Here is a 27,529-nt window from a genome sequence, read left to right on the forward strand (position 1 = left end):
GAGCAGCCGCACGGGCAGTGTGACCGACAAGGACAACACTGAAGGGCGACTCGCATTCCAGAGCCCCCACCAGGTTGGCCAAGGTTTTGTCATTTTGCTTCCTGGAAAAAACGTGTTTTACTCTGTGGGTATCAGAAACCACAGTGAATTCTGTTCTCACCCCAAAATATAAGGGCCTACAGAACTCTCCATCCCCCACAAATTTTTCTCTGTTCATTCCATATTAGTCTCTTCAAATGAGTCTAGCTCAACCCAACCTACCAGTGGTTTGCTGAAAACACCCACGGGTGTGAAATATCTGGCATCGCGGGCACTTCTGCTCCCCTCCTCTGCTGGCCCCTCACCCTCTGGGTCCTTACGTGGCATATGGGCCTTGGAGGAGCTATGTTGTCAGTTAAGGCAGGAGACTAGGACAATGAATGTTACTTGGGCCAACACCGGTTTGGCTCAGTGGATAGAGCGTCGGTCTGAGGACTGAAAGGTCCCAGGTTCGATTCCGGTCAAGGGCATGTACATTGGTTGCGGGCACATCCCTGGTAGGGGGTGTGCAGGAGGCGGCTGGTCAACGTTTCTCTCTCATCGATGTTTCTAGCTCTCTATCCCTCTTCCTTCCTCTCTGAAAAAAAATCAATAAACTATAAAACAAACAAACAAAAAAAGTTACTTGGGTTGTATTATTTTTCTTAAATAATGAGTGGTCTCTAAACTCAATAGATTCAACAACAAGGGGAAGGTGTCTGAGGATATTACACCCCCACCTCTCTTCTTGCAAGATGCCTTTAGGAATTGGGCTCTTATCGTGGTAGAGACAGAGTATAAGAGAGAACTTACTCCATGTTTATGAAATATTAAAGAGAAATGGCTTCTGGGCATCAGCTTCCTGGCTTGTCTTAACAGAATATTAATCAGAAAGTTTCTGAACTCTTCAATTGGCAGGACGTTGGGACATCTCGGACAGAGACTACGTGACCTGTAAGGAACAGACATGCTGCCCTTGCTCTTCCCTCACCTGCTGCTGGCCACCGTGTCAGAGCTGGGACCCAGGCTCAGTGGCAGGCCTGTGCCCGGATGGACCCACGGAGGCCATGTTCCCACCCCTGAGACAGGCGGGCTATGGGACTAACGTTCTTGCTGATGAAATGTTAGAGCAAATAATGTCTTAAAAGCCCCGACATGCTTCTCCGTTCCTCCTTCCCTGTTGCAGCCACTGCTGACATTCAGGTGGTGGGGTCATCGGCCTGGGCCCCTGCGTGAGTGGGTGGAGCAGAGCCCTCCCCTCGTGCACTGTCCCTCCTGACGTAGGTAGATCTGTGAGAGCAAAAATACATATTTCTATGTTAAACCACTGAAAATTGGGAATTGTTAGCACAGCATAAACATAACCTATCCTGGCTAAAAGAAAGCCCTTGCAATCAAGTAAAATATGCTCAAATACTTGAAGATGATTTTTTGTCTCTACTGGCTTATATGATAGTCAAAACAGAAATTTCCAGCTCTAGCCCTGGCTGGCGTGGCTCAGTTGGTTGGAGTGCCATTCACACACCAGAGGGTGGTGGGTTCAATCCTGGTCAGGGCACATACCCAGGTTGTGGGGTTCAATCCCTTGTCAGGGTGTGTGCGGGAGGCAACTGACCTATGTTTCTCTCTCGCATCGATGTTTCTCTCTCTCTCTCTCTCATCAATAAAAAAAAAAATTCCCAGCTCTAGTTCTCTAAGCGCATTGCTCTCTGGGTCCCTTGAATGAAAATCTAGTTTTAATAGCCCACATCTACTTCCAAGACAGAATTTCTTTTATTTGCCTTCCATACCCTTCAACTTAGACATGCAATTACAGACAAATAACATGAGACACAGCTTCTCCTGGGCAAAGGAGAGCATATTTACGCACCATTCAGAAAAGGCATGACGAGAGGCTATGGATCCAGCCCTCCAAAGAAGGCTCCGGAAGGCAGTATGCTGTGGGACCCCGTGCGGGCAGGCCGTCTGCATGGGTGGCCAGACTGCTTTTCACAGGACTCAAAAAACATCAGGTTTTCAGGGACTGACTCAGACTAAACAGACTCATACAACAAAGGCTAATATATAAACAAGACATCATTTTATTTTTTTATAACGGGAATTTGTTTTTTCCAATGACTTGAATATTCATGAGCACAATCCAGCCCGAGTATCCTCTGTAAGAGCACATCAGAGAAGACAGAACACATGGGGGAAGATGGTTACAGGGATTGCAGGGGTGACCATCTGGGGTTATTTTGTCCAGATGAGTTTGAATTCTCTCTCTCTCTCTCTCTCTCTCTCTCTCTCTCTCTCTCTCTCTCACACACACACACACACACACACACACACACACACACGTGCTGGATAAATACTAACAATAAGAAGTGCTTGCTTTGAAGTCCTAGGTGATGTGCAAAAGGCATCTATGTATGGACATTCGGTGTGCACGGGCACCGCTGCTCTCACGCAGTAGATGAGATCCCGGGCTCCGTGGCACAGCACACCCATGCATGTGGTGAGCTGCCGCGGATCGCATTGCAGAGATCCACACTGAATACTGACCCTCAGCTGGCCAGAAAGTTACCAAAGACTTGGACCCTCCGAGAAAATCACCACAACCCCTGTAAATTACTCCGCTCTCGGACTCAGTGTTCTCGTCTATGCAGTCCAGTAGCCCAGCCTCTATGAGGAGCTGCTGTGAGGGTCAAATGAGAGAAAGCAGGAAAATATGTCGTAAGGTCTTTGTAAATGTGAGAGGAAATAACCTTAGAAATCCCAGCAGCACCCTGGCTTATATTAAGCGAGTGTTCAGCACCACTGGCGTCTCCTAGGTGATGTTAGTCAGTTCGTTTCCGTGGATCACTTGCTGTCCCAGATCTTCTCAGGTGTTGTTACCCCAAGGTTTTGGCGCCAAATACCCCGGATGCTCCTTTGGTAGAGCTCAGTGCTGCAGACGAGACTCACGGCATGTCTGTGGACGCCCACACTCAGGCCCTCAGGGGCCCAGCGCTAAGTGAGCTGAGAAGGAGGCCTCCTTTCCAGTGGCCCCTGAGTGACTGGGAGACCTGGAGACGCCCCCGGGAGCCAAGGTAAGTTTTAGGAAGCACCACAGACACGGCTGCATGGGCAGGGCGAGCTGTGCGCAGACAGCCCGGTGCACGGGGCTGCGCCCGGGCACCTCTCAGCCCCTCCAGACTGACATTCGTGAGTCAATGAGCACCATTCAAACCTCTAGAACTCATTGAAAATCAAACTACTCTCTCCAGGCAGAATGGCGCCCAGAGGAAAAGTGTGAGAATCAGTCAGTGTCCACAGGGAGGCTGGTGTGTGTGACGCACAAACGCGCTGCTGCTCGGAGGCGTGTGTGAGGCCCTGTGAGCGCCACCGCCGCCACACCGCACAGATGCCAGCAGTAAGGCCTCACTGCCGGCCAACTGTGCGTGGCCACGTCCCGCTTGCGTGGTTGTGGGCAACGCAGTAGATGAGATTACGGCTCAGCCAATCGTGCTGCCCCACCATGACTTCCAAGCGAGAACTGTCCTCCTCCCGTTTAAGTTGGGTTTGGCCATGGCACTGGTTTTGGCAGATAGAATTGGGCAGAAATGGCAGTGTGCCCATTCTAAGCCAAGAGTTTGAGAGGCGTCACATTCCTCTGATATCATCTGACCCCCCGAGAAAGGAGCTGCCCCAGTGGCCACCAGCTCTCCATGTTGGGCCCCAAATAAGACACACGGGGCAGAGCCACCTGCCACTCCCAGACCTGTGGGCTGTGCAAACGTAAGTGCCGCTCGCTGCTCGGGGCCTGCGCTGTTGCTTCATTCATGTGCAGCGAAACGGCCGCACAGGCGTGTGGGGCACAGGCCCTCGGACGCCCGGGCTCAGATGGAGAAGACGTGAGAAGTCGTGGGCACACAGGAGAGTCTTTACTGCAGACCAAGGAGCCATTGCTGACAAGGAGCCATTAAACAGAGTAGTTCTTCCCACAAAGCAGCCCACAGACATAGGGGCCAGCCCCCTGCTGGTCCGCAGCACTCGGTATAGGAGCTCAGGCAAAAGAGGCTTCTTGCCAAATAGCGACACCAGCATCCGGTTACAGAGAGGCCGCCTGCGAGCGCACGCTGGGCCACCGCTGGGTCCTGCCTTTGCACCTGAGCGAGGCAACTTGGCCTGGAGCACCGTGTGCTCTGATGAGGGTCCCACAGCAAGTTACTTAATTCCCCTGCTTCTGCTCCAGGAAAATGGGGAGAGAATTGCAGAGGTGTCTTCTGCAAACGATTGTTGTAAGAATTAAATGAGTTAATGTATATAAAGCACTTAGAACACTTCCTGGCACATAGGAAGCACTTTAATAGGTGTTAGTTCTTGTCGTGTGTAGTGGAGGAGCGAGCAGGCACCCACGTGGGAGGAGTGGGTGAGCCCGTGGGGGAAGGGGTCGGAGCCTCAGCACAAGTACTCGTCCACCTGCCCGCCCCCCCTAGCGCTCCCGGGTGCAGAGTCCAGGCTGGAGCTGGAGCGGACAGACAGGAGCCCGTCAGCCTCGCTGAGGCTGGGCTGGGGCCGCACCCCCGAGTGCTCGCCCAGGCCGAGGCTCAGCCCATCCAGGCTGAGGTAGGTGCTGGTGGCCTCGGCGGAGTGCCCGGCGCGGCACCGGCGGCAGCGCCTGCGGAGGGCCCCGCAGCCCACGAGCAGCGTGAGGGGCAGTGCGATGACCGCGGCCACGCTGGCCACAACCACGTTGATGAGCCGCTGAGTGGCCTCGGCGTCTGCCACCTCGTCGGGGGAGAAGACGACGCACTGCTCCTTCCGGGGCGCCAGGCCCCACGCGCAGACACAGGCCACGTACTTGGTCTCGGGCACCAGCCCCCGGAGGGTGACCCTGGTCCTCCCGGGCGGCACGGCCACCCGCCGCATGGCCCGTTGCCCGAGGACGGCGTACAGGACGCTGAGGGCCACGCTGCTGGCCCGGGGCGCCTTCCACACCAGCGTCACACTCTGGCGCGTGTCCCCCACCACCTTGAGAGCTGTCACTGTCCGGGCCTCCTGGGGTCCCGTCGGCCCGCCCTCCTCCGTGCCGGGCCCTGCAGGCCCAGGCGTGGGGGGCACGCGCCGGGCCACCAGCCTGTCGTACACAGCGGCTCCCGGCCCCTCGCCCGTCCATGCCCGTGGGGCCCCCGGGCTCCCGCTGCGCTCGGTGGAAGCCGGGGGCTCGGTGATGACCAAGGAGGTGAGGGCCTCGGAGGCGCCCAGGAAGTTGCTGGCCTGGCAGACGTAGTCCCCGGCGTCGAGGTGGGACACGGCGGGCAGGCCCAGCAGCGCCCAGCTGGTGCCGTCCCTGGAGACCTGCTGGTGCACTGGGGGGGGGGGGGGGGGGGGGGGGAGGAAGACATGGATGAGGAGGGTGCCTGTGCCCAGGCTCCCTCCCAGGGCCAAGCTCGCAGCCTGGACTGTGTACACGCCACTGAAGGCCTTGTCACCCCAAGAAAACACTGGTGCTCACCCAACCTTTCCTAGACTAGCCAAGGAGATTGAGGCCACCAAGGCTCTAATCTGGGGAGACAGAATGAGTCAGTGCCCAAGAATGCTCCGCCTTCTAGGCCGGCCCCATGCCCACTGTTCCTCGGGCCCTGGAGCTCTGCAGCGCTGACCAGGCAGCGGCCGGTGGGGGCGCGAGACGGGAGCCCACCAGCTCCAGGGCACCTCCTGCCTGTGTCTGTGGCATGGCGCTCCCTGCACAGCTCCCTGCACCCTGACTCCAAACCCCTTGTTCTAGAGCAGCACTGGCCAACCTGGGTGCAGGAGAGAGAAGAAAGCTGGGTGGAGCCAAGCGTTCCGGCCAGACACTGAGAGAGGCTCCTCCTAACTCTCCGTGGGCGCCGAGCGCTGGCCCCGCACCCCTTCCAGCCCAGGCGGGCCAGAGACGAGCCCTCCGTCTCCGGGTGAAAGAGCCGCACTGTGGAGTCACCGGGTCGCGGTCTGCGCCCAGGCCTCCCGTCGGAGCTGCTGATGGAGGCCAGGCATTTAGCCTCTCGGAACCTCAGGTTCCTTATACAGAATAAGATTGCTCTTCAAAGCTCAAAGACATGATGGCCAGAATACATTTAACAAAGAGCTTCATGAATGTAACTCACATCAAAAGTTACTCCTAGTGATACCAACTTAATATTTGCAACTGGGAGACTCACTATAAATATTAAACACACTAAGAGCACCTCCCACCACATGTCAGCATGCTGCCCTCTCGGGGGCCTGAGCCTCCAATAGAGGGGCTGGTGGGATATGACAGGACAGCTGAGAGCCGCCATGGAGGCTCCTGTCCCCAGGCCCTGCCACCGCGTGGCGCCTGTCCAACCCCATCGGGCAGAGTGGGAGTGAGCAGCCCCGCTCGGCCTGCCGCCCGCTCCCCGGCCTTTGGGACCCTGACTCGCCTGCCCTGTGGGATCTCAGCATGGTGGTCCCTGCAGCTCACACACCTGTGCCGTTGAGTGGGCGCCCACTGACCCTCCTCCAGCTCATCTGGGGCTCAGGGACGCCAGTGGCCCCACAACGGAGCAACACTGTGCTGCCCAAGGGAGACGTGACGCTGGCCACGCCCGGTCGCAGCTCGGGTCCCTGGCACCTCCTCAGCTGCAGCTGGCGGAAGGCCACGCCTGCCAGGCCGCCCGGGCCGGCACACCGCAGCCCCGCCTCTATGAAGGCCAGGTGCGGGGCCCCGCCTTCCAGGAAGTGGACCAGGTCGTGGAGTCGGCAGTCGCACACCCAGGGGTTGTCTTGCAGCCCTGCAGGGTGAGAGGCCAGAGATCAGCCCGGCTGTTCCCAACCCAGGCCCACTCCCTCCCCCTTGGGAGGCCTAGGCAAGTCCTGAGCTCAGCCAGCAGAACTGGCCTCCCACCCCACTTCTTGCCCCCAGGCCTTGCCCCCTCGGCCCCCCAGCCCTGCCCCCTGGACCCCCCAGCCCTGCCCCCTGGACCCCCCAGCCCTGCCCCCTCAGCCTGCTCTTTCTCTTGAGGCCTCACTGCTTCCTTGTCAGGTTGTCATGAGCATAAATGAAACAGAATCATATCAGGTCCGGGTAGGCCACACAGCACCCACAGCATCAGCAATGACCCCGCCAGCCTTGGAGGGACACTTTCAGGCCACTGGCCAGTGAGCATTCCTGTGGTGCTCGCTATGCGCCAAAGCCCGTCGCGGCAGTGCTGTGACCCCTGCCCTCCCAGTGTGAGTGACACGGCCGGCACCACGCAGCAGGGCGGCTGTCTGAGCCTGGGTCCCCTGACACAGGCTCCAAAGGAGAGAAGAGAGGAGGCCAGGAAATCAAACCCTATGTCGCCCCGCTGCGCTCCCATGTCTTTCAGAGCTGGAAGGTCACTGCCCACCCCCGCCCCCACCCCCTGTCAAAACCTCCAACAGAGACAGGGCATCCTGTGTCCTCAATTCTCAGGCACAAATCCTCTTTATGTGTTTGCATTTCTGAAATGCAAAATAAATGCATTTAATATGATGTACTTTTTATCCCCCAAAGACTGTTATTGAATGTGATAGCAGTGTGTCTAGGAATCGGTGTGTCTTGTACATGTATCTGCAGGCGTTCGGTTTGTTTGAAAGGAGGATGTGAGTGTGGAAAGGCTGCATTCAGATCTGCTGGATGTTCACAACTCATGTGAGAGCACTGGCCCCTTCTGCCCTCCCAGCCCTCCCCATCCAGCGGGCGGCTGCTCCCCGTCCCCGGTGAAGTGCGTGTAACGAGTCGTCACTGCCTGCTCTGGCTTGCACCTGGTACAGAGTCCCCAGTAAATGACTGCAAAAGGCAGAGTCACAGGACAGTGAGGCGGTCACCCGCCATTGGCAAAGTGAAACATCGGCCACGTTAACTGTTAACCCCATGAGAAAGTAGATCTGCATCAGCTGTGCTCACGGCTGCATTCCCAGCGCCTAGAACTATGGCCCACATTCATAAGGGCTCAAGTCAGCTTGCAGAGCGGACACCACATGCCTGGGGAACAATAGAACATCGAGCGTGCACGCTCCGTGAGCTTGCCACGCCCCCAGCCCCTAGAGAGATGTCTGCAGGTACCAGGCTGCAGAGTCAAGAGCAGGTGTGACTAAAATAAGGAACACAGCCCGAAGGTCCGTTAAAGGGGACTGGCTGAGGAAGCGGCGCTATGAAATGTTAGGCACCGGTTTAACCACGTGAAGCTGATCCTTGCAGTAACTAACAAACATCTCCGAGACACACTCCTGGGTAGGAAATTGGTGCTGGTTGATATATACAATATGATAAAATTGTATGTAAAACACACATAAACTTCCTATGTGTGTGTATGTATGTGTATGTAGATATCTTGTGGAAGACAGGAAACATGAAAATAAACATAAGAGTGGCTACCATTTATGAGGGGGAGAAGGGACAGAAACGTTAGCCTTTCTAAAATATTTTAAATGTTCACATATATTCATGCATGCGTTGTGTCATTAAAATTAATTTTCCAGAATGTATGTCCCCACCTGTCACCCCACCCCCGCAGGGAGGTGCCTGGGACAAGAAAGGCCTAGTTCACCTGGCAGCCAGTGGTTGTTAGGACCAGGACAGGACCAGAGCAAGAGCGGGCAGCAGTGGGAACCGAGCCTCCGGGGCCGTCTCCTGGCTGCACGCAGACGTCTCTTGCCCCTTATTTGTGACCTGGCTCAGCACACCTTGCCCTGGCTGCCTGCCATGGTTGTTGGAAACAAGTCACCAAATATTTAAGAAAAGGACGCTCCAGTTCAACTTGATTTTCAAATAAACGTTTGTCCAGGGAGGTGCTTCCCTAGAAGGTGCCCTTCGTGTCGGAGGCTCTGGAGGGGGCGGGGCTGAAGGGCTTGCTGTTCCCTCCTGCTTCCCAGGGAGGCTCCTGACAGTCCCTCCCGGAGCCACTTCCAGGGCAAGCCCTCCAGCCCCCAGGCCCAGACCTGTCCAGCCAGGAGACCTCTCTCATGCTACACACCTCGCCTCTGCGCAGCGGGTGCTCCCCACCCTCAGGGGACTGGGAACCAGACCGGCTCATGACAGGAGCATTGGCCCAAACCCTCCACTTTGTAACCCCCAGTTTATGTGTTCGTCTATAAAACAGGGGGGATTGTGCTTGCACTGCTACCCCTGGTGCGTAAGGGTCCGTTCTATGAGGGACAGGAGGGAGAGTGGGGACCTTCAGGGGCACACTGATGCTGATGGCCATCCAGGACTACAGGTCAGCCAAGAGCATGGCAGGGCCTGTGCCGAGAGCTCAGAGGAATCTCGGTGGCCGGGGGGGGGGAGGGGGGGGACGTGCTGTGAAGATTGTTGGCTTTGGGTTTCCCAGAAGGAGGCTGAGAGGAAGAGTACGGAGCAGGGGAAGGAGGAAAGCAGGAGAGGGGGGAGCTCTGTGCGCCTGGCAAACCCCCGGGCTGTGGCGGGGAGGGGGGGGAGGGGGGAGGGGGTTGAGGATGGTCTGGAGCTGAAATACCCCATCAGAGTCTCTGGTGACTGGGTCTTTACCTTACCCCTGATAGGTCCTGGGATGGGACTGTCCTCAGAGGGGTGTGGCCTTGGGAGAGGCTGTTCTGCGCCCAGATGGTCCAGATGGTCCTGGGGCTGCAGCACCCTAGGTGCTGGGCTGGGGGGGTTGAGGGGAGTTGGGCACGTCCCTGTGCTGCCCAGTTGCCCATGGCTGCCAGCTCTGTGCCCACAGGCCTGCATGTTTGACTAGATCTTTCTATCAACCTCTCTTCTCTAAAGGAAACGGGCGCAGAGAAGCTGAGCCAGGGACACAGCTAGTAAGAGGCAGGGCCAGAATTTGAACTGCTAACCTTACCTACCAGTATGTGCCCGGCACCCAGCCTCCACTCAAACCCAGGACCGGCGCCTGGTCTATTTCCCAGGGAAAGAGGCAGAGCCCAGAGAGGCGTGGCGTCCTGCACAGACCCGAGGCGAAGGGGCCGCTCTCACCTAGGACCAGCCCGGGGCGGCCCGGGAGGGAGGGCGCGGCGGGCAGCGGAGCCCAGGCGGCCAGGAGCGCGGGCGGGAGCCGCAGCAGCCGGTTGCTGGAGAGGTCCAGGAAGGTGAGGTTGCGCAGGAAGCGCGCGGCGCCGGGCGGCACAGCGGCGAGCCGGTTGGCCTGCAGGTCCAGCAGCCGCAGCCGCGGCGCGTCCCCGAGCGCGGCCCAGGGGAAGGCAGCCAGGCGGTTGCCCGGCAGGCGCAGCTCCCGCAGGCGGCCCAGGCCCCGCAGCGCCCGCGCGCCCAGCCGGCCCAGCGCGTTGTAGGGCAGCCAGAGCTGCTCCAGGCGGCGCAGCGCGGCGAAGGCGGCGGCGGGCACCCGGCGGATGGCCGTGCGCTCCAGGCGCAGCCGGCAGGTGTCCGGCGGCATGGCCACGGGGGGCAGGGTCATGTCCGGGTCGTTGCATACCACGGTCCTAGGCACAGAAAGGGGGCGTCGGATCGAGGGTCAGGCAGGCGAGACCCTCCCACCTCCTGCCTGAGGCCGCTGCTCTGCGGGGACCGGGACACCTGCCTGGCTCCAAGCTGCGGGGCTCTGGGATGGGCGGGATCCAGCCCCTCCTGGTTTCTGGGACGGGGTGGAGTGGGGAGGGCTGATTTCAGAGCCTTTCACGGGGTCCCCCCGGGGCGGCTTGGTCTCTGTCACCCCGAGGGACCTCAAGCTGATTCTGCCATGCCGGGCACTGCCCTCCCTCCCCACCAAAGTACAGCACTCAGGAGTCCCAAGATCCCCACACGCATGTCCTTTTGCAAATGGGCTGAAAGTATTGATTGTCAAATTGCAGCTCTGCTTTGTAACCATTTGGGCTTTTCTTCATTTAAAAAACTATATGCCAAGAAGGCGGCATAAACTATAAAAAACTATATGCCAAGAGCATCAGAAACCAGCCACTGAGGTGCCTCCCCCTCTGACTGAGCCCCACCCCCACCCTCCAGCCAGACTCACACCTGGGCTCTGCTTGCTGCCCTGTCCTTGAGCACGTTACATGACCATCTCTTTCCTCTGTGTCCCCTTAACAATAGAGTCCACCTCACGGGTGGTTGGGGGCAAAGGAGGCCATGTGTGTGCCAGCTCACACGTGGGTCGCCCGCAGGGCCCAGGCTGGTGGCCAGGCAGAGATGCCACCAGCCCTGCCGGTGTGTCAGTCTCCACAGCGCCTGCCAAGGCACCTCCTGCCCGACAGCGGCACCTGACGTTTTGGCTGTGAGTTTGGCACGAAAGTCTAGGCCGCAGGGCTGGCTCTCACCGCAAGGGCTCACACACCGGCAGGATGGAGCAGCTGTCCGGGAGCCGGCCTGGGAGGCCGGGAGGTGCCGAGATGCAAGGGGCCTCGGCCTCCCCACACGTCGTGCCCGTGGGCACCGCAGCCGCTCAGGCCTCCTCCCCTGGCAGGACCTCCCTGCACACGGGCTGGCGAACAGCTGTGAGGCTCCAGGTAGACTGTGGCGAGAGCTCTGGTGTCAGAGGCAGGATGGCCACGGGCTGACATAGGGGCCTAGACGCTGTCCTTGGAGAGTCCTTTTCCACACGAAGGTTAACCTGTCCCCAGGTCCTCCCCGTCCCTGCCCCTGCCCATCGCCAACAGGCAGAGTCAGGGTCCCAGCACAGGCCTGCCCGACGCTGCGGGCTCAGCCGGTGCTTCCTGTGGTGGGAGGAGGCCCTGCAGCCCACGGTCGCCTGGCTTCCCTGTGGAAGGGGCCCCTCATGGCTGACGGGCCGCGTGAGCTGGAGTACAGAGATCTGAGCCACACGTGGAGCTCTTCCTGTGCCTCCAGCCTCCCACCGCCTCCCTCACACCCAGTCAGCCAGCACCCAGGCTGGGACACTGAGAGGCGCGCTGACAATACTGCTGCCTGATCAGGAGCCACCAGTGTCTCCCCTACACCCACCTAAGGGGGAAAGGAAGATGGCATTCCAGAAGGTGGGAAAGATTGTGGGAGAGGCCCTGGGCCAGGTGAATCCTGAGTGAGGTGGGGTTTGGTGCTCATGGATGGACAAACTGAAGTGTCAGGGGAAAGATGCTTTAAAGACAGAGGAGGAGAAAGAGAGGGAGTCATGGTGGGGGTGGAAGAGCAGGGCGCACAAACCCCATGGCCCAGGGACGCCCATGGAGGGGGGATGGAGGTGCCCCCAGAGCTCAGAGGGGTGGGGAAAGTCAGAGAGAGGTGCGGAGGGAGGGAAGGGCGCTTGCTGCAAAAGAATGGGCAGTCCCGGCCGTCGGAGAGCCCTAGGAAGAGGCCAAGGCTGAGGCCCCAAGGGCTTTGCCAGAGGAGACCCAAAAGGCAGTGCATAGGAGGCAGGCGGTCCATCCTGGGAGGGTGGGCAGAGATACCTGGGATGTGAATGGGCACCCTGAGAGATGGGGCAAGAGAATAGGAAAGGCCTGGGAAAGAGGAGGCTAAGGAGATATGGAGAGAATGGTGGGAGGGGGAAAAGGAAGGAAGGAAGGAAGGAAGGAAGGAAGGAAGGAAGGAAGGGAGGGAGGGAGGGAGGGAGGAAGGAAGGGAGGGAGGAAGGAAGGAAGGAAGGGAGGGAGGAAGAGATAAAGGGGAGAAGTCCTGGAGGAGGATTCGGGAAGGATATCCTGGGGCTGCATACCTGTGCCCCACCGCACTCCTCCTGCAGAGGTGCCTGGTACCTCTGAGGCAGAGCCATGCCTTGCTGGCCAGACAGTGATTCAGCACAGACCAGCCTCAGGTCCCGGGAAATGGAGATCTCACCTGGCTACTCTCTGAGCCGGCATCCAACCCTCCCACCCTAGCCAGCTGGTGGAGCTGGGGGCTGGGATGCCACCCACACACCTGGCGCCTTACCTGGCCATGCTGCCATCGCCCAGGACCTGGAGGCTGCAGCTGCACTGAGGTGGACAGGAGCTCCAGGCCTGGGGTGGGGGCCTGAGGGCCAGGAGCCAGAGCATGCCCAGCGCCACCCTCATGGTTCCGGGCTCTGCTGCAGCCCAGGCAGGGGCCTGGCCTGGCCCAGTCTGTCCTGCCTGCTTCCCCCCTGCCCCAGGCCCTCAGATAAACAGGACAGAATGGGGATTAGGGAAGGGAGCTCAGCCAGTCACAGTACTCAGCGGCTTATTGCACCCTGGAATCACCCATCCTGAGATTAGGGGTGGGGGTCCCCTCCGTAACAACAGCCACAGGCCCAGAGAGGCCGGGCTGGGCAAGGTGGGGCAGGGAGGTGGACAGGGCAAGCAGTAGCTGGGCCAGCTGGCTGGCCGCCCACCTGCAGAGCCCTGAGGACAGCCCGGCCGTGGGCATTCTTCTCTGCGATGTGTGCTGTGGTGCAGACGCAAAGAGGTGAGGGCAGTGAAGGCGTTAGGAAGAGCCCAAGCTCAGGACCACGCTGCCTGGTTCAAATCCCAGCGCTTCCACTCAGAGCTGTGGCCTTTGGTCAGTCACATGACTCCTCTTGGCCTCTGTGTCCTCATTCGTCAAAGGGAAGTAATGTTACTTTGCTCTGGGTGTTTATAAAAATTGAACAACCCAAGTTCCCCAGCCCTCGACAGCCCGAGAAGCAGAAGCTCTCTAGGAGTCGCCAGGACCGTTTTGTTGTCACTTGCAAGTACCTGCTCAGGGAGGAGTGGGGAGATGCAGAGGTTTGGAGAGACCCCTGAATGCTCTCCCAGGAGCTCACGAGCCTCTGGGGCTCGGCAAGCAGCTGTCTCCCGCCTGCCGTGAGCAGCCACGAGGAGCACTGCCTTCCGAGCAGAGCCCTGGCCGTCACCCCGAGGACCAAGGCGCGCTCTTCTCCAGGAGGCACCGGACTCGGCGGGGCCCCGCCAGGTCCCTCAGAGCTTTGGGAGCAGGTGCTCTGTTTTCAGGATTGTCTCCTACCCCAACCTCATCCCAGCACAGACAGCACCTTTCACTCCTGCATTCCTCACTCTTGACCCCAAGGCTTTGCCCCTTGGACCAGATGCCCTACCTGTTTCCCTTGGCCTTTCCAGAAGGTTCCTCAGTCTCTCATGCCCATGGGTCTAGGCAGGCCTAGACCAGCGAGATGTGCCCCAGGCAGATCCGGGCCGCGTGCACGCATGGATGACTGTTTGGACATCGGCTTCCAGAGAGTTAGTTCCCATCCCTTCCTCTCTCCCAATCCAGCCAAGATGGTTTTCTCACCTCCACCTCGTCCCCCACAAGCCAAAGGCCAGACCGAACCCGTTTCTACATCTCTGCTTTCCCTCCTCCTGCTGGGATGCCCTCCGTCGGCCATACCTGCTGGATTCCACCCTTATTCCAGGTCCGCCCTGCTTCTCTTCTCCCTCGAACTCTTGAAATCTTGGCATGAGAAAACCCTGACATATGTATTAGCCAGTGATGCAAGACAGAATTGGTAATAAGCAGGAAAGACTGGGAACACGGATGACCAAGGAAGGCCCCTGTAGGCAGCTGCAAGCCTTTGAACTGCCCTCCCGCACGGAAACTGCACTCTGCTCGCTGAGACTGAGAATCTGTGTATGATCAGGCCCCGGTAGGCGCTGGAGACAGTACTGTGGGTGTCACTCAGCCTGAGGGTGCTTAGGCACAGATACATGTGGGGAACACAAGAGGAAAACATGGGAAATGCATGTTTATAAGGTAAATTTCGCTACTTTGGAATGACTGCATGGCCTCAGGCTGATGCTGAGCTGCAGGGGTGGCGGTATCTGGTTCCCGGAGTTGTGGCAGGAACCATGCCCGGGAGTCAGTCCGCGCCTGGCTTTAGGGAGCGCCACTGCACGTGAGCTGTGCTGCTGACAGCACTCTTTACCTGAAATGAGTCGAGTTGCTCCAGATCGGTGTTTCCTGCTGTGACTTCACCATGAGCCAGTGCGTAACTTGTACCAGGACCTCATAGTAGAAGCCAAAGCTCGCAGTGGCTGTGGGCCAAGCCCTGGGAGACTGCTGCTTGGGGAGCTGAAGGGCTCTGTGGGCATCGGGACGTGCCACCCTGCACACCACCCTCCACGGAGCCTTCTACCCGAGGCCGGCACCGGCCCCGAGAGAAGATGCCCACATCGCCAGAGGAAGCAGGGACCCCGTGGGCCCGCCCCAGGCCCACAGCTAGGCAATGGCAGACTCCGAACCAGAACCCGAGTCTGATCCCAGTTGGGGTTCTTTCTACTACAACAGGTGGCTTCCTAGCCATCATCCTTTCCCCCACTTGTGAATACACGCATGTGACCACGTGGACACATATGTGCACACACATGCTCAGGCGTTCAGCTTGTCAGCACCAAAAACATGCCAGGACCTGGCTCCTAACCAGGTCTCAGGCACAGCTGCAGCTTCAAACCCCTCCTTTAGCTCCCCTTCCTCCCTGGTTATGCAACTCTTCTAATTTGTCTCAGCCGCTCAGCTCAGCCGGGAGTCCGGTCCTAATCCCCCGGCTGGGCTGGTGGATCAGCCGGCTCCACGGCTCCACGCGTTTCACAAAGGCTGCCCTGTGCTGCCGGACGTTCCTTCTGCTCTGGCCCAGAGGACACTGTGGGAGGAGGGGCAGCAGGAAGGAGCCCAAGGTCCAGCATAATCCCCCCAGGGGCCCTCGTGTGTCCGCTGGCCCTTTAAAAGGGAGGGGTTTTCAGGAGCCAGAGAAGCGCTGGGCCAGGGGAGGAAGCGAGATGGCAGAGGCCGGGTCACTGCCCACAGGCTTTGGGGAGCTGGAGGTGCTGGCTGTGGGGGTGGTGCTGCTGGTGGAAGGTGAGCAGGCGGCCCAGGGCGGGCGAGGCCCAGTGGTCGCCCAGAGTCGGGCTGTGGTTCTGAGGCTGGCGAGGAGAGGTCCCCAACCCCTCTGTGCTGGTCCCCGGGGGCTTTTGGTGGCTGCACTGGGGAGCCGAGAAGGAGGAGCCAGGAGAGGGTCAGGCAGGAGGGCCTCTGAGAGGGGGCATCTGCCAGAGCGCAGCCCCGCACCAGCTGCAAGCCTTTGCACGGCCCTCCCGCACGGAAACTGCACTCTGCTCGCTGAGACTGAGAATCTGTGTATGATCAGGCCCCGGTAGGCGCTGGAGACAGTACTGCCACCCGTGCCCGCAGCCGAGTCCCTTGAGCTCTGGCCCTCGGTGCCCTGGCCTCCCAGGTGTGTGGGGATGAAGGGATCATGGGTATAAAGCACCAGCTGAGACAGACACCTCTCCGCACCCCATTCCTGCCACCACCTCCTTCTCTCGGCGCTAAGCATTTCCATGCCTGGGCGACGGGGTCCATGAGGTGCCAGCCTCAACCCAGAATCCCCACGATGCTCGCTGAGGCCAGAGCTGGGCCTGCGGGCCAGCCCAAGACGAGGCTGATGGGCATGAACCCTTGATCAGAAACAACCCGCACATTTCCTCACCCAGTGAGAGCCGCCAGGGGAGCGGAGCGCAGCCGCGGGTGGTCCTGGTGGCCCGGCCACGCTTCCTCTCTCCCGGGAAGCTGCCGGCCAGCGCCGCTGGGCCCGGACACGCCTGGACACTGCCCCGCTGCTCCGCTGTCCGGAAGGCTGCCTCTCACCTGTCTTCCTAGGAAACGCTCAGTTTTGAAGGCAGGACGCTTCCCCATTTCTCACTGAGATGGGGAGCTGCGGCTCCGCGTGGGTAGGGAGTGAGCAGCTGAACTTCAAGTCAGGTCTGCCTGCCGACCGCCCAGCAGCCTCCCCTCCGCCAGCGCGTGGAGGTGGCGCTGGGACTGGAGAAACCTGCGCTCCACTCCCAGAGGCGCCGCTGCACAGGGGAGGTTAGCTGGTAGTTCCCGAGGCAGGAGGGCGCGCCCAGTGAAGACCCCGAGGGGACCAGCAAGGCGCCAGCTGTCCGTGAGGCTGGCTGCTTGGCGGGCGCCGGGCGGCCGGGCTCCTTCCTGGCTGGCTTCTCCTCAGGCTGCAGTGTGGCGAGCAGGGCGCCCGCGTGGCTTCAACTGTGAGGCCAGCCTCCTGGGGGTGTTGGACGAGCTTCACGGAGAGCCTTGCTGAGTGTGAGGGTTGTTTAGGCTCCGCCCAGCCCACACTCCGGTTCTGGCTAGACCGGCCTCCCCAGCCCCTCTGCAGCCCCTGCCTTCCTTTCAGCTCTCGCCGGCCTCAGCCTCAATAGCCTGACCATCTTCTCCTTCTGCACGAGCCCGGAGCTCCGGACCCCGAGCCACCTGCTGGTGCTGAGCCTGGCCCTGGCGGACAGCGGGGTCAGCCTGAACGCCCTCACCGGAGCCACAGCCAGCCTCCTCCGGTACGGCTCCCTGGGCCCTGACCTCTGGGTCCTGCCCCCGGCCTGACCTCTCAGCACTGAGCATTCTCTTACCAACAGAAAGCTGACGGGGGCGGGGGGCGGGGGGAGGCAGGCTGAGCTAGGCTAGATCCAACCCCAGAGCCCACAGCCCCACACCAGTTCTTGGAGCACAGGAGCTCCGGCCCGACCACAGGGCCGACGGGGAGAGCAGGCCACCCGCTCCCACGCTTGAATCTTGGCTGCATTCTTCCTCACCTCTGGGCTTCCTCTCTGAACCGGGTCTTACTGCCTAACTCATGTGGTGGTTGGAAGTACGTGCTATTATGTGTGAATAACTTCACACAATCGCTGGTCCCTGGGAAGCCCTAGTTCCGTTTGTGACAGCAAACAGGACTTCACAGGGTCTGAGACCTCCTCCAGGCCCTCCGGCTTCCCATTCGGCCCTGGGGGTGTTTCCAAGATCATTCCCTTTAGGGGGACTGAGCCCTGGCACCTGCAGGTGGAGGCTGGCGCCCCCTGGTGCGAATGGCCTGGGTCCGAGCCAGTGAGGGTTCCTCCTGCTTCTGCTGAAGCTCTACCCTTGTTTGGCTCATGAGGCCACGAGTTGGGAGGCCTGGGGTTTCCCTCTGACTTTGCCTTCATCGGCTCCGTGGCCTTGGCTCAGCACCTTGCCTTCTCTGAGCCTTAGTGTCCCCATCTATGGAATAAAGGTATGAGCTCTCTTTCTGACCAGGGTGTTCCATTTACTGTAACGGAGGCACCTGATCACACAGAGACCTCTGTTCCAGCCGTGGGGCTGAGCCTGAGCCTGCACAGCCTCCCCCCACCCCCCCGCCACCACCAGGGACCTCATAGGAAACACAGATCATACCGCCTTCATCTGAGGAGCTGGGCTGACGTCAAGGAAGGTGCCTCCATGCTACTCCTGGGCAGATGTGGGGTGCAGAGGCCAAGGGGGGGTCACCGTGCCCATGTCTCCGCAGGCGTTGGCCCTATGGCTCAGGTGGCTGCCAGGCTCACGGCTTCCAGGGCTTTGCAGCCGCACTGGCCAGCATCTGCAGCAGCGCGGCCGTCGCCTGGGGGCGCTACCATCACTACTGCACCCGTACGTGTTTGGGGCTTCCAGGAGGAGGGACCCCCAGGCAGTGAGGGTGATCAGGATGGAAATCTGCTCAGTGTTTCCCAGTTCAAGGGGCGGGGGTTAAGGGTCCATACGGGTGGGGTGCGGGCACCAGACAAGGAGGAAGACTGCATGTGCTGGGCAGGCTGTCTGTGCCCTTGCTGTAGCTTCAGGCAAGTCAGGGGTCCTCTCTGAACCTTAGTCTCCTCTTCTACCAAATGGTTTTTGTAACCAGTCTGTTTTATCCTGAAAATCAAATCAGATCATGGATACAGAAAATGTCCTTGATGACAGGTACTGCTGGGGAGCGGAGAGGTGATGTGTAGGTGTGTGTGTGGCTGGGCATGTAATCCCACACCTCACACTTCCACGGAGCCTGTGCCATGCCAGAGCTTCATGAAAACTAGTCGAGCTCTCCATTTCCCAGGCCATATTGTCAAGTGCCATCTTTTCAATTGGCCATGTGAGTGTACCACCTGCTGTCATTTACTTGGTATTTCTTCCTTAGAAGCGAGCCACTTTTAAAATTCTAAACACCTGCTTTATTCTTGTTCTAAACAATATCTGTGACCTTACAGCTTTAATGTTCTTATAACTTTAATACACACTAATATACAACCCATGTTCACCCAGAGGCTCTCTAGAATCCCATTCACCTCACAGCACACACACCCGCTTCGGTGAGCAGTGGCTCAGCAAACCTCACAGCAAACGCCCAGCTCGCAGGCTGGGAAGTAGAGGCTCAGAGAAGTGAGGCGCCGTCTAGGCCACAGCTGATGGGGCGGCCCTGGGAGTCGGCCTGGCCTGCGTGCCTTCAGAGGTGGCCTCTCCCTTGCGCCCGGTCTCCGTCTCCACGTTTGGAGCAATGGAGGTTCTGTGGGGCACGTGGTCAGCGTGGCCTGGAGCCCTGGGCACGGCCCCTTTGGAATCACAGATCTGCCCTTGCCACAAACACACGCACACACCCTTGACCCTTGGCCAAGTCACATGCCTCTTTTCTGCCAAAACATTGCCTTTGTTCTGCAGCCCAGCCCCCCCTGTCCCTTCTGGCCTTGGAGCTCCTCTGCCACCACCATCCCAGCCCTGCCCCCGACACTCCCTCAACCACTCACATACATATGGACTCTCCCATGTGCACACACACCCACACCTCAGAGAGCAACAGGCCTCTCTGTCTCAACACGGCCATGAGCCGGTGCCGGGGCCTAGACCAAGGCCCCACCTGTTCCCGTAGGGTGTGTGCAGCGCCAGGCAGGGAGGGACAGGGGCCGAAGGGGCTGAGCGCAGACTCCCTCCAAGGTGACCTTAGTTATGCACCTTGGTCATCTGTGTCCAAAGCCAAAAAGGCGAATGCAACACATGGGCAAGACGTCTCTGAGTCCTGGTGCCCCTGTGATTGCTGTGGGGTCTTGGCCAGCTAGGAAACACCACAGATGGGGCTTCAGCCACAGAGAGTTCTATCGTGTTCTAGAAGTCCAAGGTCAGGTGCCAGCATAGCTGAGAGCTCTCTTCCTGGTTTGCAGGTGCTGCCTCTTGCTGTGTCCCTACATGGAGGAGAGAGAGAGATCATCTCTCTCTTATCTCTTCTCTTTTTAAAATGTATTTTTATTGATTTCAGAGAGGAAGGGAAAGGAAGAGAGAGAGAAACATCAATGATGAGAATCATCCATCAGCTGCCTTCTGCACGCCCCCTACTGGCGATTGAGCCTGTAACCCAGGCATGTGCCCTGACTGGGAATCAATCTGTGGCCTCCTGGTTCATAGAGCCATGCCGGCTGGGCCTTGTCTCTTCATAGAAGGGCACTAATCCATCACGGAGGCTCCACTCTCAGGACCTAAGTGCCTCCCAAAGTCCACCTGGTGATGGGGCCCCATGGTATGACTTTTGGATGGGGACCATAAGATTTAATTCATAGAAGCGGACATATCCACACCAACTCCATCTGGGGCCGTGAAATGAAATCAGTGTCAGGTGAGGGGTTTGTAGACCTGCTCTTCTCTGCTGATCCACCTGGAGTCCTGTCTACAAAGGAACATGAACTATAGACAGAGAAGGCGTCTGGGGAAGGCATTCTGGAGCAAGATCCAGGAGGGAGCCTGGATGGGAAGGGCTGGTGAGGATGTGAGGGCTATCGGTGGAGGAGGTTAGGCCACTGGGACCAAAACCACTGTCAGGACCTGGTCTCCCCCCGTGGCACCGAGATGCCCAAACCCCACGCCCAGAGCTCCTGAGTCGCAAGCAGATTACTGCTTCTGAGCGAGAGCGGGAGGCGCTAAGTCCAGGTTCCACTTCCCTCCGCCAATGCCCACCCCCCACCCCCCAGGGTCCCTGCCCATGTGTCTTTCCTAACTTAGCTTTGGGAAGCACTCCTTCTCTTTGCCACCCCTCCATTCTCTGTCCTCGGAGGAAGAGAGAATGGAATGTCTGTGACCTCTTTATTCTCCATAACAGCCCACTGATGCAGGAACTGCCTTTCCTATTTTGTGGAAGGAAAAGTGAGACTCCGAGCTCTCCTCCTGCCTGAGGCCTAAGCTGTTGGGGCTTGGAGGCAGGGTTCAGGTCATTGTGCCCGACCACGAAGCCCACTGTTCTCCCGTCAGCTCCTCTCCACCCTCCTCCTCCCTGCAGGCAGCCGATTGGCATGGAGCACGGCCGTCTCCTTGGTGCTCTTCGTGTGGCTGTCTTCGGCCTTCTGGGCAGCACTGCCCCTCCTGGGCTGGGGCCACTATGACTACGAGCCCCTGGGGACCTGCTGCAGCCTGGGCTACCCCAGGGGGGACAGGTGAGGCGGGAGGCGCCCTTCCGGGGGAACCCTGGCCTTGAGCCCTGTGACAACAATGTCAAAGTTGAAAATCCAAAAGAGAGGCATCAGCACTGGCCAGGCGGTCCTGACTCCTTAGCTGTGAGGCCCACTTGCAGGCTGACGATGGGCAGGGCAGCTCTCTCTGAGCGGCCGAGTGACGACGGTTGCAGTGTGAGGGCAGAGGGGGGCCCGGCAGCGGCGGCTGCGAGCACTGGCCTGGTTGGTGGTAACAGCTGCTGAGCCCAGGACCCCTTGGCCTCTCAGCAGTCAGCCATCAGAGCTGCAACTTGCATGTTTTCTAAGGGGAGTCCTGCCCTTGGGTTGGATGGATTCAGGGAATGTCACGGTCTTTGCTTTGGGAGGAACCTCCTTGGCACAGTGCTCAGGTCTCTAAATCCCCTGAGCCTCTGTGGCAGGCCAGGCCTGGGCCAGCCCTGGAGAGACGGAGCAGAGACAGTGCACAAGCCACTGTCAAGGAGCCCATGTCTAATGCCCGTCCTTCCCCCCCCCCCCCGCCCCCGGGCTCCTGGGAGACCAGGACTGAGAGGAGGGGCCACATGGGCTCAGCTCCCCACTCACTTCCACCAGAACCGCGTTGCATTCGCTGCTTTAGATGTTTACTCACATTTGCTCGTGAGGCATCTGCCCCTGATGAAACCCACTTGAGAACCCTGGGTCCGCCCAGCACCTGCCATGCACTCCGCACAGCATTTCCCTTCTATGCCCGTCCTTCTGGCACCCCTTCCCCGCACCTGCGCTTAGTGGACAGCACCAAGGTGACATGGTATCTTCTTTAAAATATATATGTTTTTATTGATTTCAGAGAGAGGGAGGGAGATGGAAACATCAATGATGAGAGAGAATCACTGATTGGCTGCCTCCTGCACGTCCCCTACTGGGGATGGAGCCCACAACCCAGGCATGTGCCCTGACAGGAAATTGAACCGTGACCTCCTGGTTCATAGGTCAACACTCAACATTGGCTGGCAACATGGTATCTTCTTAATGAAGGATCAGCCCTTGCACCTCCCACGACCACAGCAATTTCTTCAGTGACACATGCCCAGTCTCTGCCATCCACAGGCCCCTTCCAAACCCCTGTGCCAGGAATGCTCCTGGAATGCTCCTTCCTCTTGGTCCATTGGCATCTCCATCTGGTAAACATGGTTTCCAAACAGAAGTGCCCACTCCCGTGCTGGGGGCACATGCCAAGCTGGGCACCTGGATGGGCAACAGCTAGTGAAGGAGGAACCTCACCCAGCTCCTTGGCTCCTTCGGGCACGTCTAGGAGGCCCCGGTGGCTTCCTGGTTCTGAGGGGAGTGCAGCCAGGACGGGAGTGGCCACACTCTGAGCTCGCATCCCGTGGGAGCAGATCCCCGCATGCGACTGCCTGGAGCAGAGGCGAGGTGGAGGGACTCGGGGAGCCCTCTCCCTTGAGAGACAGCCTCCCGCTCCCCTCTGTCTGCAGAAACTCCACCAGTTTCCTCTTCGTCATGGCCTTTTTCAACTTCCTCCTGCCCCTCTTCATCACACTCACGTCCTATCGGCTCATGGAACAAAAACTCGGGAGGACCGGGCCCCCCCAGGTAAGGCCTAACCCTGGAGCAGAGGACTCCGCGCTGCTCAGGGACACAGGAGCAGGAAGGATGGCAGACGCAGTCGGGGTTCCTGTGTTTTCCACAATCAGGAGCAATGCAGCTGTCGCAGGGGAGGGCGAGAGCGCCCTCCTGTGGCTGCTGGGATCGGGCGCCATGACCCTGGGGAAGGGCCAGGGCTGCTCAGGCTTACTGGGGGACACTGAGCCCCGACAGCCGGGGCCTGCCCGATCTCGTCCACACGGTTATGGTTCTTTCTTCTCAAGGCCGGGAGGGTCGGCACAAAATTGCATGCTTTTTAAAGCTGCTGCAGCGGCGTGGAGGGTGAGCCCACCACAGGCACCGGCCTTCCCCGCAGCGTGCCCGCGTGCCCTCGGCCGCTTCTGAACTCACAAGATGTTTCCTTGCCACAACTTTGTTTTAACTTTGTCACCTGGATAATCTTCAGCAGATGAGTCAGAACAAGCACCACAGGTTTTTTAAAATCTAGATATTAATAGTACTTGATGTGAATTATGCCACATCATCTTTGCAACTACTTAGAGGAAGAACGGTTTCATTGTCCCCGTGTCCCAGACTAGGACGCTGAGGCGGAGAGGGGCTGGCTGAGCCCCTCATCACCAGCCGCCCGAGGAGCAGCGGACCGCGTGGCTGGTCAGGGCGCCGGAAAGGAAGCCGGCTGCGGAGACACTGTCTGTGGGGTGCTTTCCTTGGACGGGAGAAGCTGCCTCCCCTGTGAGCTGGAGGCGGGCCCTGAGCCACAGCAGGCGGGCCAGGCTGTGCTGGGATGGGAACTGCGTCCAGGTTCCAGGCGCGGCTCCCTGGCTGGTCGCCTGCAGGCCCGTGCCATTGCCGAGGTGACTTGAAACCATGAGGCTGACAACATCAGCGGGCGCCGCGCACTGGCCCTGGCCGGACCGGCCGCACGCTTAGTCCTGTGAAAGGAACACACAGTCTGGAGAAACTGACACTGAGGTTTAGGCTCAGAAGTCCTCGCCGGAGCGCACGTGAGAAGAGAGCATGGCAACTTCCTTTACAGTTAGGTCGCAAGCGAGAAGCCCCTGCGGTCCCAGGTGGCACACACCGCCTGCCTGGTTGTGTCTCCCCGTGGGAAGTGGCCCCTCTGAGCCAGGACCCGCGGCTGCGGCTGCAGCTGCAGGAGAGCTGGTTGTCAGGCTGAGGTGTGAGGGCTGTGCACAGGGACCCTTGTGCACACAGACACACTCAGGGAGCCTGGGTTCGACCAGACAGGCCAGTCTGGTAGAATCTGGCCATTTTACAGACAAGGCAACTGAGGCCAAGCAAGCTTACATGACAGGCTGAGGTTGTGCATCTGAAATGGCAGAAGGGCCCCTGGGATCCCAAGTTCCCCCACAAGCTCAGCGCCTTCCTGCAGCCTGGCCACGTGCCAGCCTGTGTGTGCCCACACGGTCCCTGGCCGCCTGGGCTGCCAGCTGTCAGGGCAGTCATGCCTCCTCCCGTGCCCATTTCTCCCCAGGTGAACACCACTCTGCCAGCCAGGACACTGCTGCTCGGCTGGGGCCCCTATGCCCTCCTGCATCTCTGTGCAGCCCTCGCGGGCACGGCCCTCATCCCCCCCCGGCTGCAGTTGGTAAGGGACCCCCAGTGCCAGCACCTGGGCTCGCTCCACTTTTGTCTCTCTCTTGCTTTCCTGCCTCCATGATAGTCTCTCTTCCTTTGAATATCCAAAATTCACTGGGACTGTGCTTGTCGCCCAGGCCACATGGGCGGCTGCTTGATGCTGCCTAAGCCTCAGGTGAGGTGACAGGGCAGACGGCCAGAGGGGACGTGCCTCTGGGTCCAGGGGATGAGGCTGTTCCCAGAGCCGTGTGCTCCCAGACAAGCACATGGACAGCTAGTCAGGGAGGACAGAGCAGCAGGATAAGTGATGGGGCCTCGGGGGGTGGGGGGATCACCAGGTGGGACTGGGGAGAGGGGCAGAGGCTTTGTGACTTCTTTCCTGGGTGTTTTTGCCACAACAGGTGCCCGCTCTCATTGCCAAAATGGTGCCCACAGTCAACGCTGTGAACTATGCCCTGGGCAGTGGAATCTGGCAGCACCTGTCCCTGCAACGAAGTGGGTGGGACTCTGCCCAGCGAGCTGCTTGGGTGCTGCGCTAACCAGGCCCCCCACCGCCTGGACAGAGCCTGGGCTGGGTGCTGCCTGTGGGTCCTAACCAGCAGTCTCAGAGCCAAGCTCTAGACATGCATCCTCCAGTCCTAACAGCCATGAGCCCAGCCCTGGGCCGGACACTGTAGGGAGCGGCTCTAGGGTCAAGCCTTGGGCTGACCTGTGGCAGGGTCACAAACAAGTCCCAGCCTAGAGGGCAGAGCTCTCCTAGCATAATTAAGCCTGACTTTGTAGCCTCCTAATTCCTTCCTAGGTAGCTAATGGGCTGTGGGAGGTGCAGCAAGTGCTGCCAAAACATCTGTATACATGTTAATCTACCTTTGTAGTAACCAGACTATAAAATAAAGCATTGGCTTGCAGGCTGGGTCTTTTGTGTCCTCATCCAGGCACGGGAGATCTACCAAGCCCCTGCCGTATTCTCTTGTCTGTCTTTTCTTCAATCCTTCACCGCCCCTCCTCAGGCTTACCCTTGGCCATGCTGGCATGGCACAGGACACAGGACCTTGAGACGCCAGGCTGCACGACAGGAGTGGGAGGGGGCAGGCCCTGAATGTGAGTCATAGCCACCACCCCCCGACCCCCAGGCCGAGGCTCTGGGAAGCCATTGCTCCTGACCCTGACATAAATGTTAATATGGTTCCACAGGCTATTGTGAGGCTCAAACAGGATGACGTGCACAGGGGAGCTGCTCATTGAAACAGAGCTCAGAGCACTTAGAAGCTGAGGTAGAGCCCGGGTACCCGCAACCTGGCTGCCGGCATTCAGACACCACTGATTACATTGTGATCTGGGTGCGTTTCCCAGCCTCTAGGACAGTGATGGGCAACCTTTTGAGCTTGGTGTGTCAAACTTCGCCAAAAAACTGAGCGTAACTCGGGTAGTGTGTCACTTTGAGGAAAAAACATTATTTCGCAAATGTTTCATCCTCAGGAGCAGCAAATGTTTCATCCTCGGCATGCGGCCGCCTCAGCGGCCGCGTGTCATCAGAAATGGCTACACGTGTCAGTGCTGACACGCGTGTCATAGGTTCGCCATCACTGTATCTAGGGTGATGTCAGGACGGCTGGGTGTGTGGGAGGGGCCAGGGGGTGCTCCCTGAGTCACCCACCAGCATGCCCTAGTCAGACAGCAGCCCATGCTGCTTAGTCGCCAACATTAAAAAAAGGTTTATTTAGACTCCCAGAAGCTTGAGAAGGAGGCCTGCGGCTCTGCTGTGGGACAGGGGCAGGCTCAGGCGTCTGCCCGGCCAGCACATCCTGCAGGAACGGCCCGTGCGTTCCCTGTGGAGCCCGTGGCACCTGGGCTGTGACACTAACGCAGCCCCCACCCGGCGCCCACGTGTTCCTCCTGAGTCAGCGCTGCAGGGACAAGGAACAGGAGCTGGGGAGCTGGGGAGCTGGGGAGTGGGGGGGCGGCGCAGGGCTCCAGGGAGGCCTGGTGAGGCAGGAAGGGCAGAGCGCAGGGAGGGAAGTACAGTCCGGGGAGGGGTCCTCAGAACAGCATTGGGTCCTTGGCACCAGGACCTGACTGTTGCAGATGCAGAAATCAGTCCACACACATGCAGCTCAGGGCGTGCACACAGGCCGAGGCCAGTCCGTCATTCTGCACCCGGTGGTGAGGCGGCAACTGCCTCGCACGCTCTTCTAGGCCATGCCCTGTGCCAACCGCTGCGGAGACAGGACACCGCTGGCCTCACTCCAGCGCTCACACGGGCTTGTCTTGGGCCCTAGACTGGGCCAGGAGGGAAACTGCGGCCTGAGCGGTGCACCCCCGCAGGTGAGGGCGGCCAGGAAGGCAGCGGGCTCAGCGCCTGGAGGTGTGCCCCTGCCACAGCCTCAACTTGGTTTATCAAGGAGCGACCTTCACTCACCAATTGCCACCCCACCCATGACGGACTAGGAAACACGATGAGAAGAGAGGAGCCCAGACTCAGAAAGGGTGGAAGCTGAGAGGCTGAGGATGCAGCGAGTAGCAGCCCCCACACAGGCCCCGCCCCCCTGTGCTCAGTAGAGGGTGGGAAGGGGGCAAGACAAACAGTGTGGCCAAGGACACCTTGAGCCCAAGCCCAGGTTTGTATGGAGCTGGGAATAGTGGGCTCAGGACATCTCCCCACTGGACTGGGTCAGCAGGAAAGGAGAAGGGCTGCAGCGGTGCCGTTGCTTGGGGAGGGGGGTGTAGAGGGGTTGGGGTGGAGGGGACAGGGGATCCCAAAGCCTGAAGCCCTTTGCTCGAGAAGTTCCAAGTCCACCCATGCCCTCACCTCCACTCACATGTGGGCCTAGGACGCCTCCTCATCCTTGGGCATGACCCCAAGTCTCTGAGCACCATGTGCAGGCCTCTCCCCCTGCCCTCCTGCCCCCCAGCCCTTCAGCCCCTCCCAGCCTCACCCTTCTATGGAGCAGCTCAGAGAGACACGGGAGGGGCTGACTCCGACACAGGCCCGCCTCTCTGCCATCCTTGCACCGTCGCTGGGCAGGATCAGAGCCACCGGTCAGTCCTGGGTCCTGGCCGGCCCCTGACACCGGCTGGAGCACCGCCCCCACGGCCTGGGGACCCCAGGAGTTCCTTTGCTCTCGTGGCCCTGGGCCGACCACAGCCCTCCCTGTGCGCTGGTCTCTCCAGGGAACAGGCGTCACTCTGTAGTCAGGGAACACAGAGCACAGCGTCT

The 27,529-nt window shown here is 59.4% G+C and overlaps 2 protein-coding genes across 2 annotated transcripts; one reads left to right on the forward strand and one right to left on the reverse strand.

Moving 5' to 3' along the window:
- Window positions 1–4,440: 4,440 nt before the first annotated feature.
- Window positions 4,441–12,945, reverse strand: LRIT1 (leucine rich repeat, Ig-like and transmembrane domains 1). Its single transcript, XM_054729218.1, has 4 exons — window positions 12,824–12,945; window positions 9,962–10,425; window positions 6,471–6,776; window positions 4,441–5,351 (listed from the first exon to the last, which is right to left on the reverse strand). Exons 1-4 carry the CDS (start codon window positions 12,943–12,945, stop codon window positions 4,441–4,443), a joined length of 1,803 nt encoding a protein of 600 aa, XP_054585193.1.
- A 2,673-nt stretch (window positions 12,946–15,618) lies between these two features.
- On the forward strand, window positions 15,619–24,851 carry RGR (retinal G protein coupled receptor). The gene is made up of 7 exons (XM_008149130.3): window positions 15,619–15,697; window positions 17,034–17,190; window positions 18,174–18,295; window positions 20,940–21,093; window positions 22,584–22,701; window positions 24,209–24,322; window positions 24,714–24,851. The coding sequence occupies exons 1-7, from the start codon at window positions 15,619–15,621 to the stop codon at window positions 24,849–24,851; spliced, it is 882 nt and encodes a 293-aa protein (XP_008147352.2).
- Window positions 24,852–27,529: the final 2,678 nt, after the last annotated feature.

The sequence above is a fragment of the Eptesicus fuscus genome, chromosome 17 (assembly GCF_027574615.1).
Source record: "Eptesicus fuscus isolate TK198812 chromosome 17, DD_ASM_mEF_20220401, whole genome shotgun sequence".
NCBI classification, from domain to species: Eukaryota; Metazoa; Chordata; class Mammalia; order Chiroptera; family Vespertilionidae; genus Eptesicus; species Eptesicus fuscus.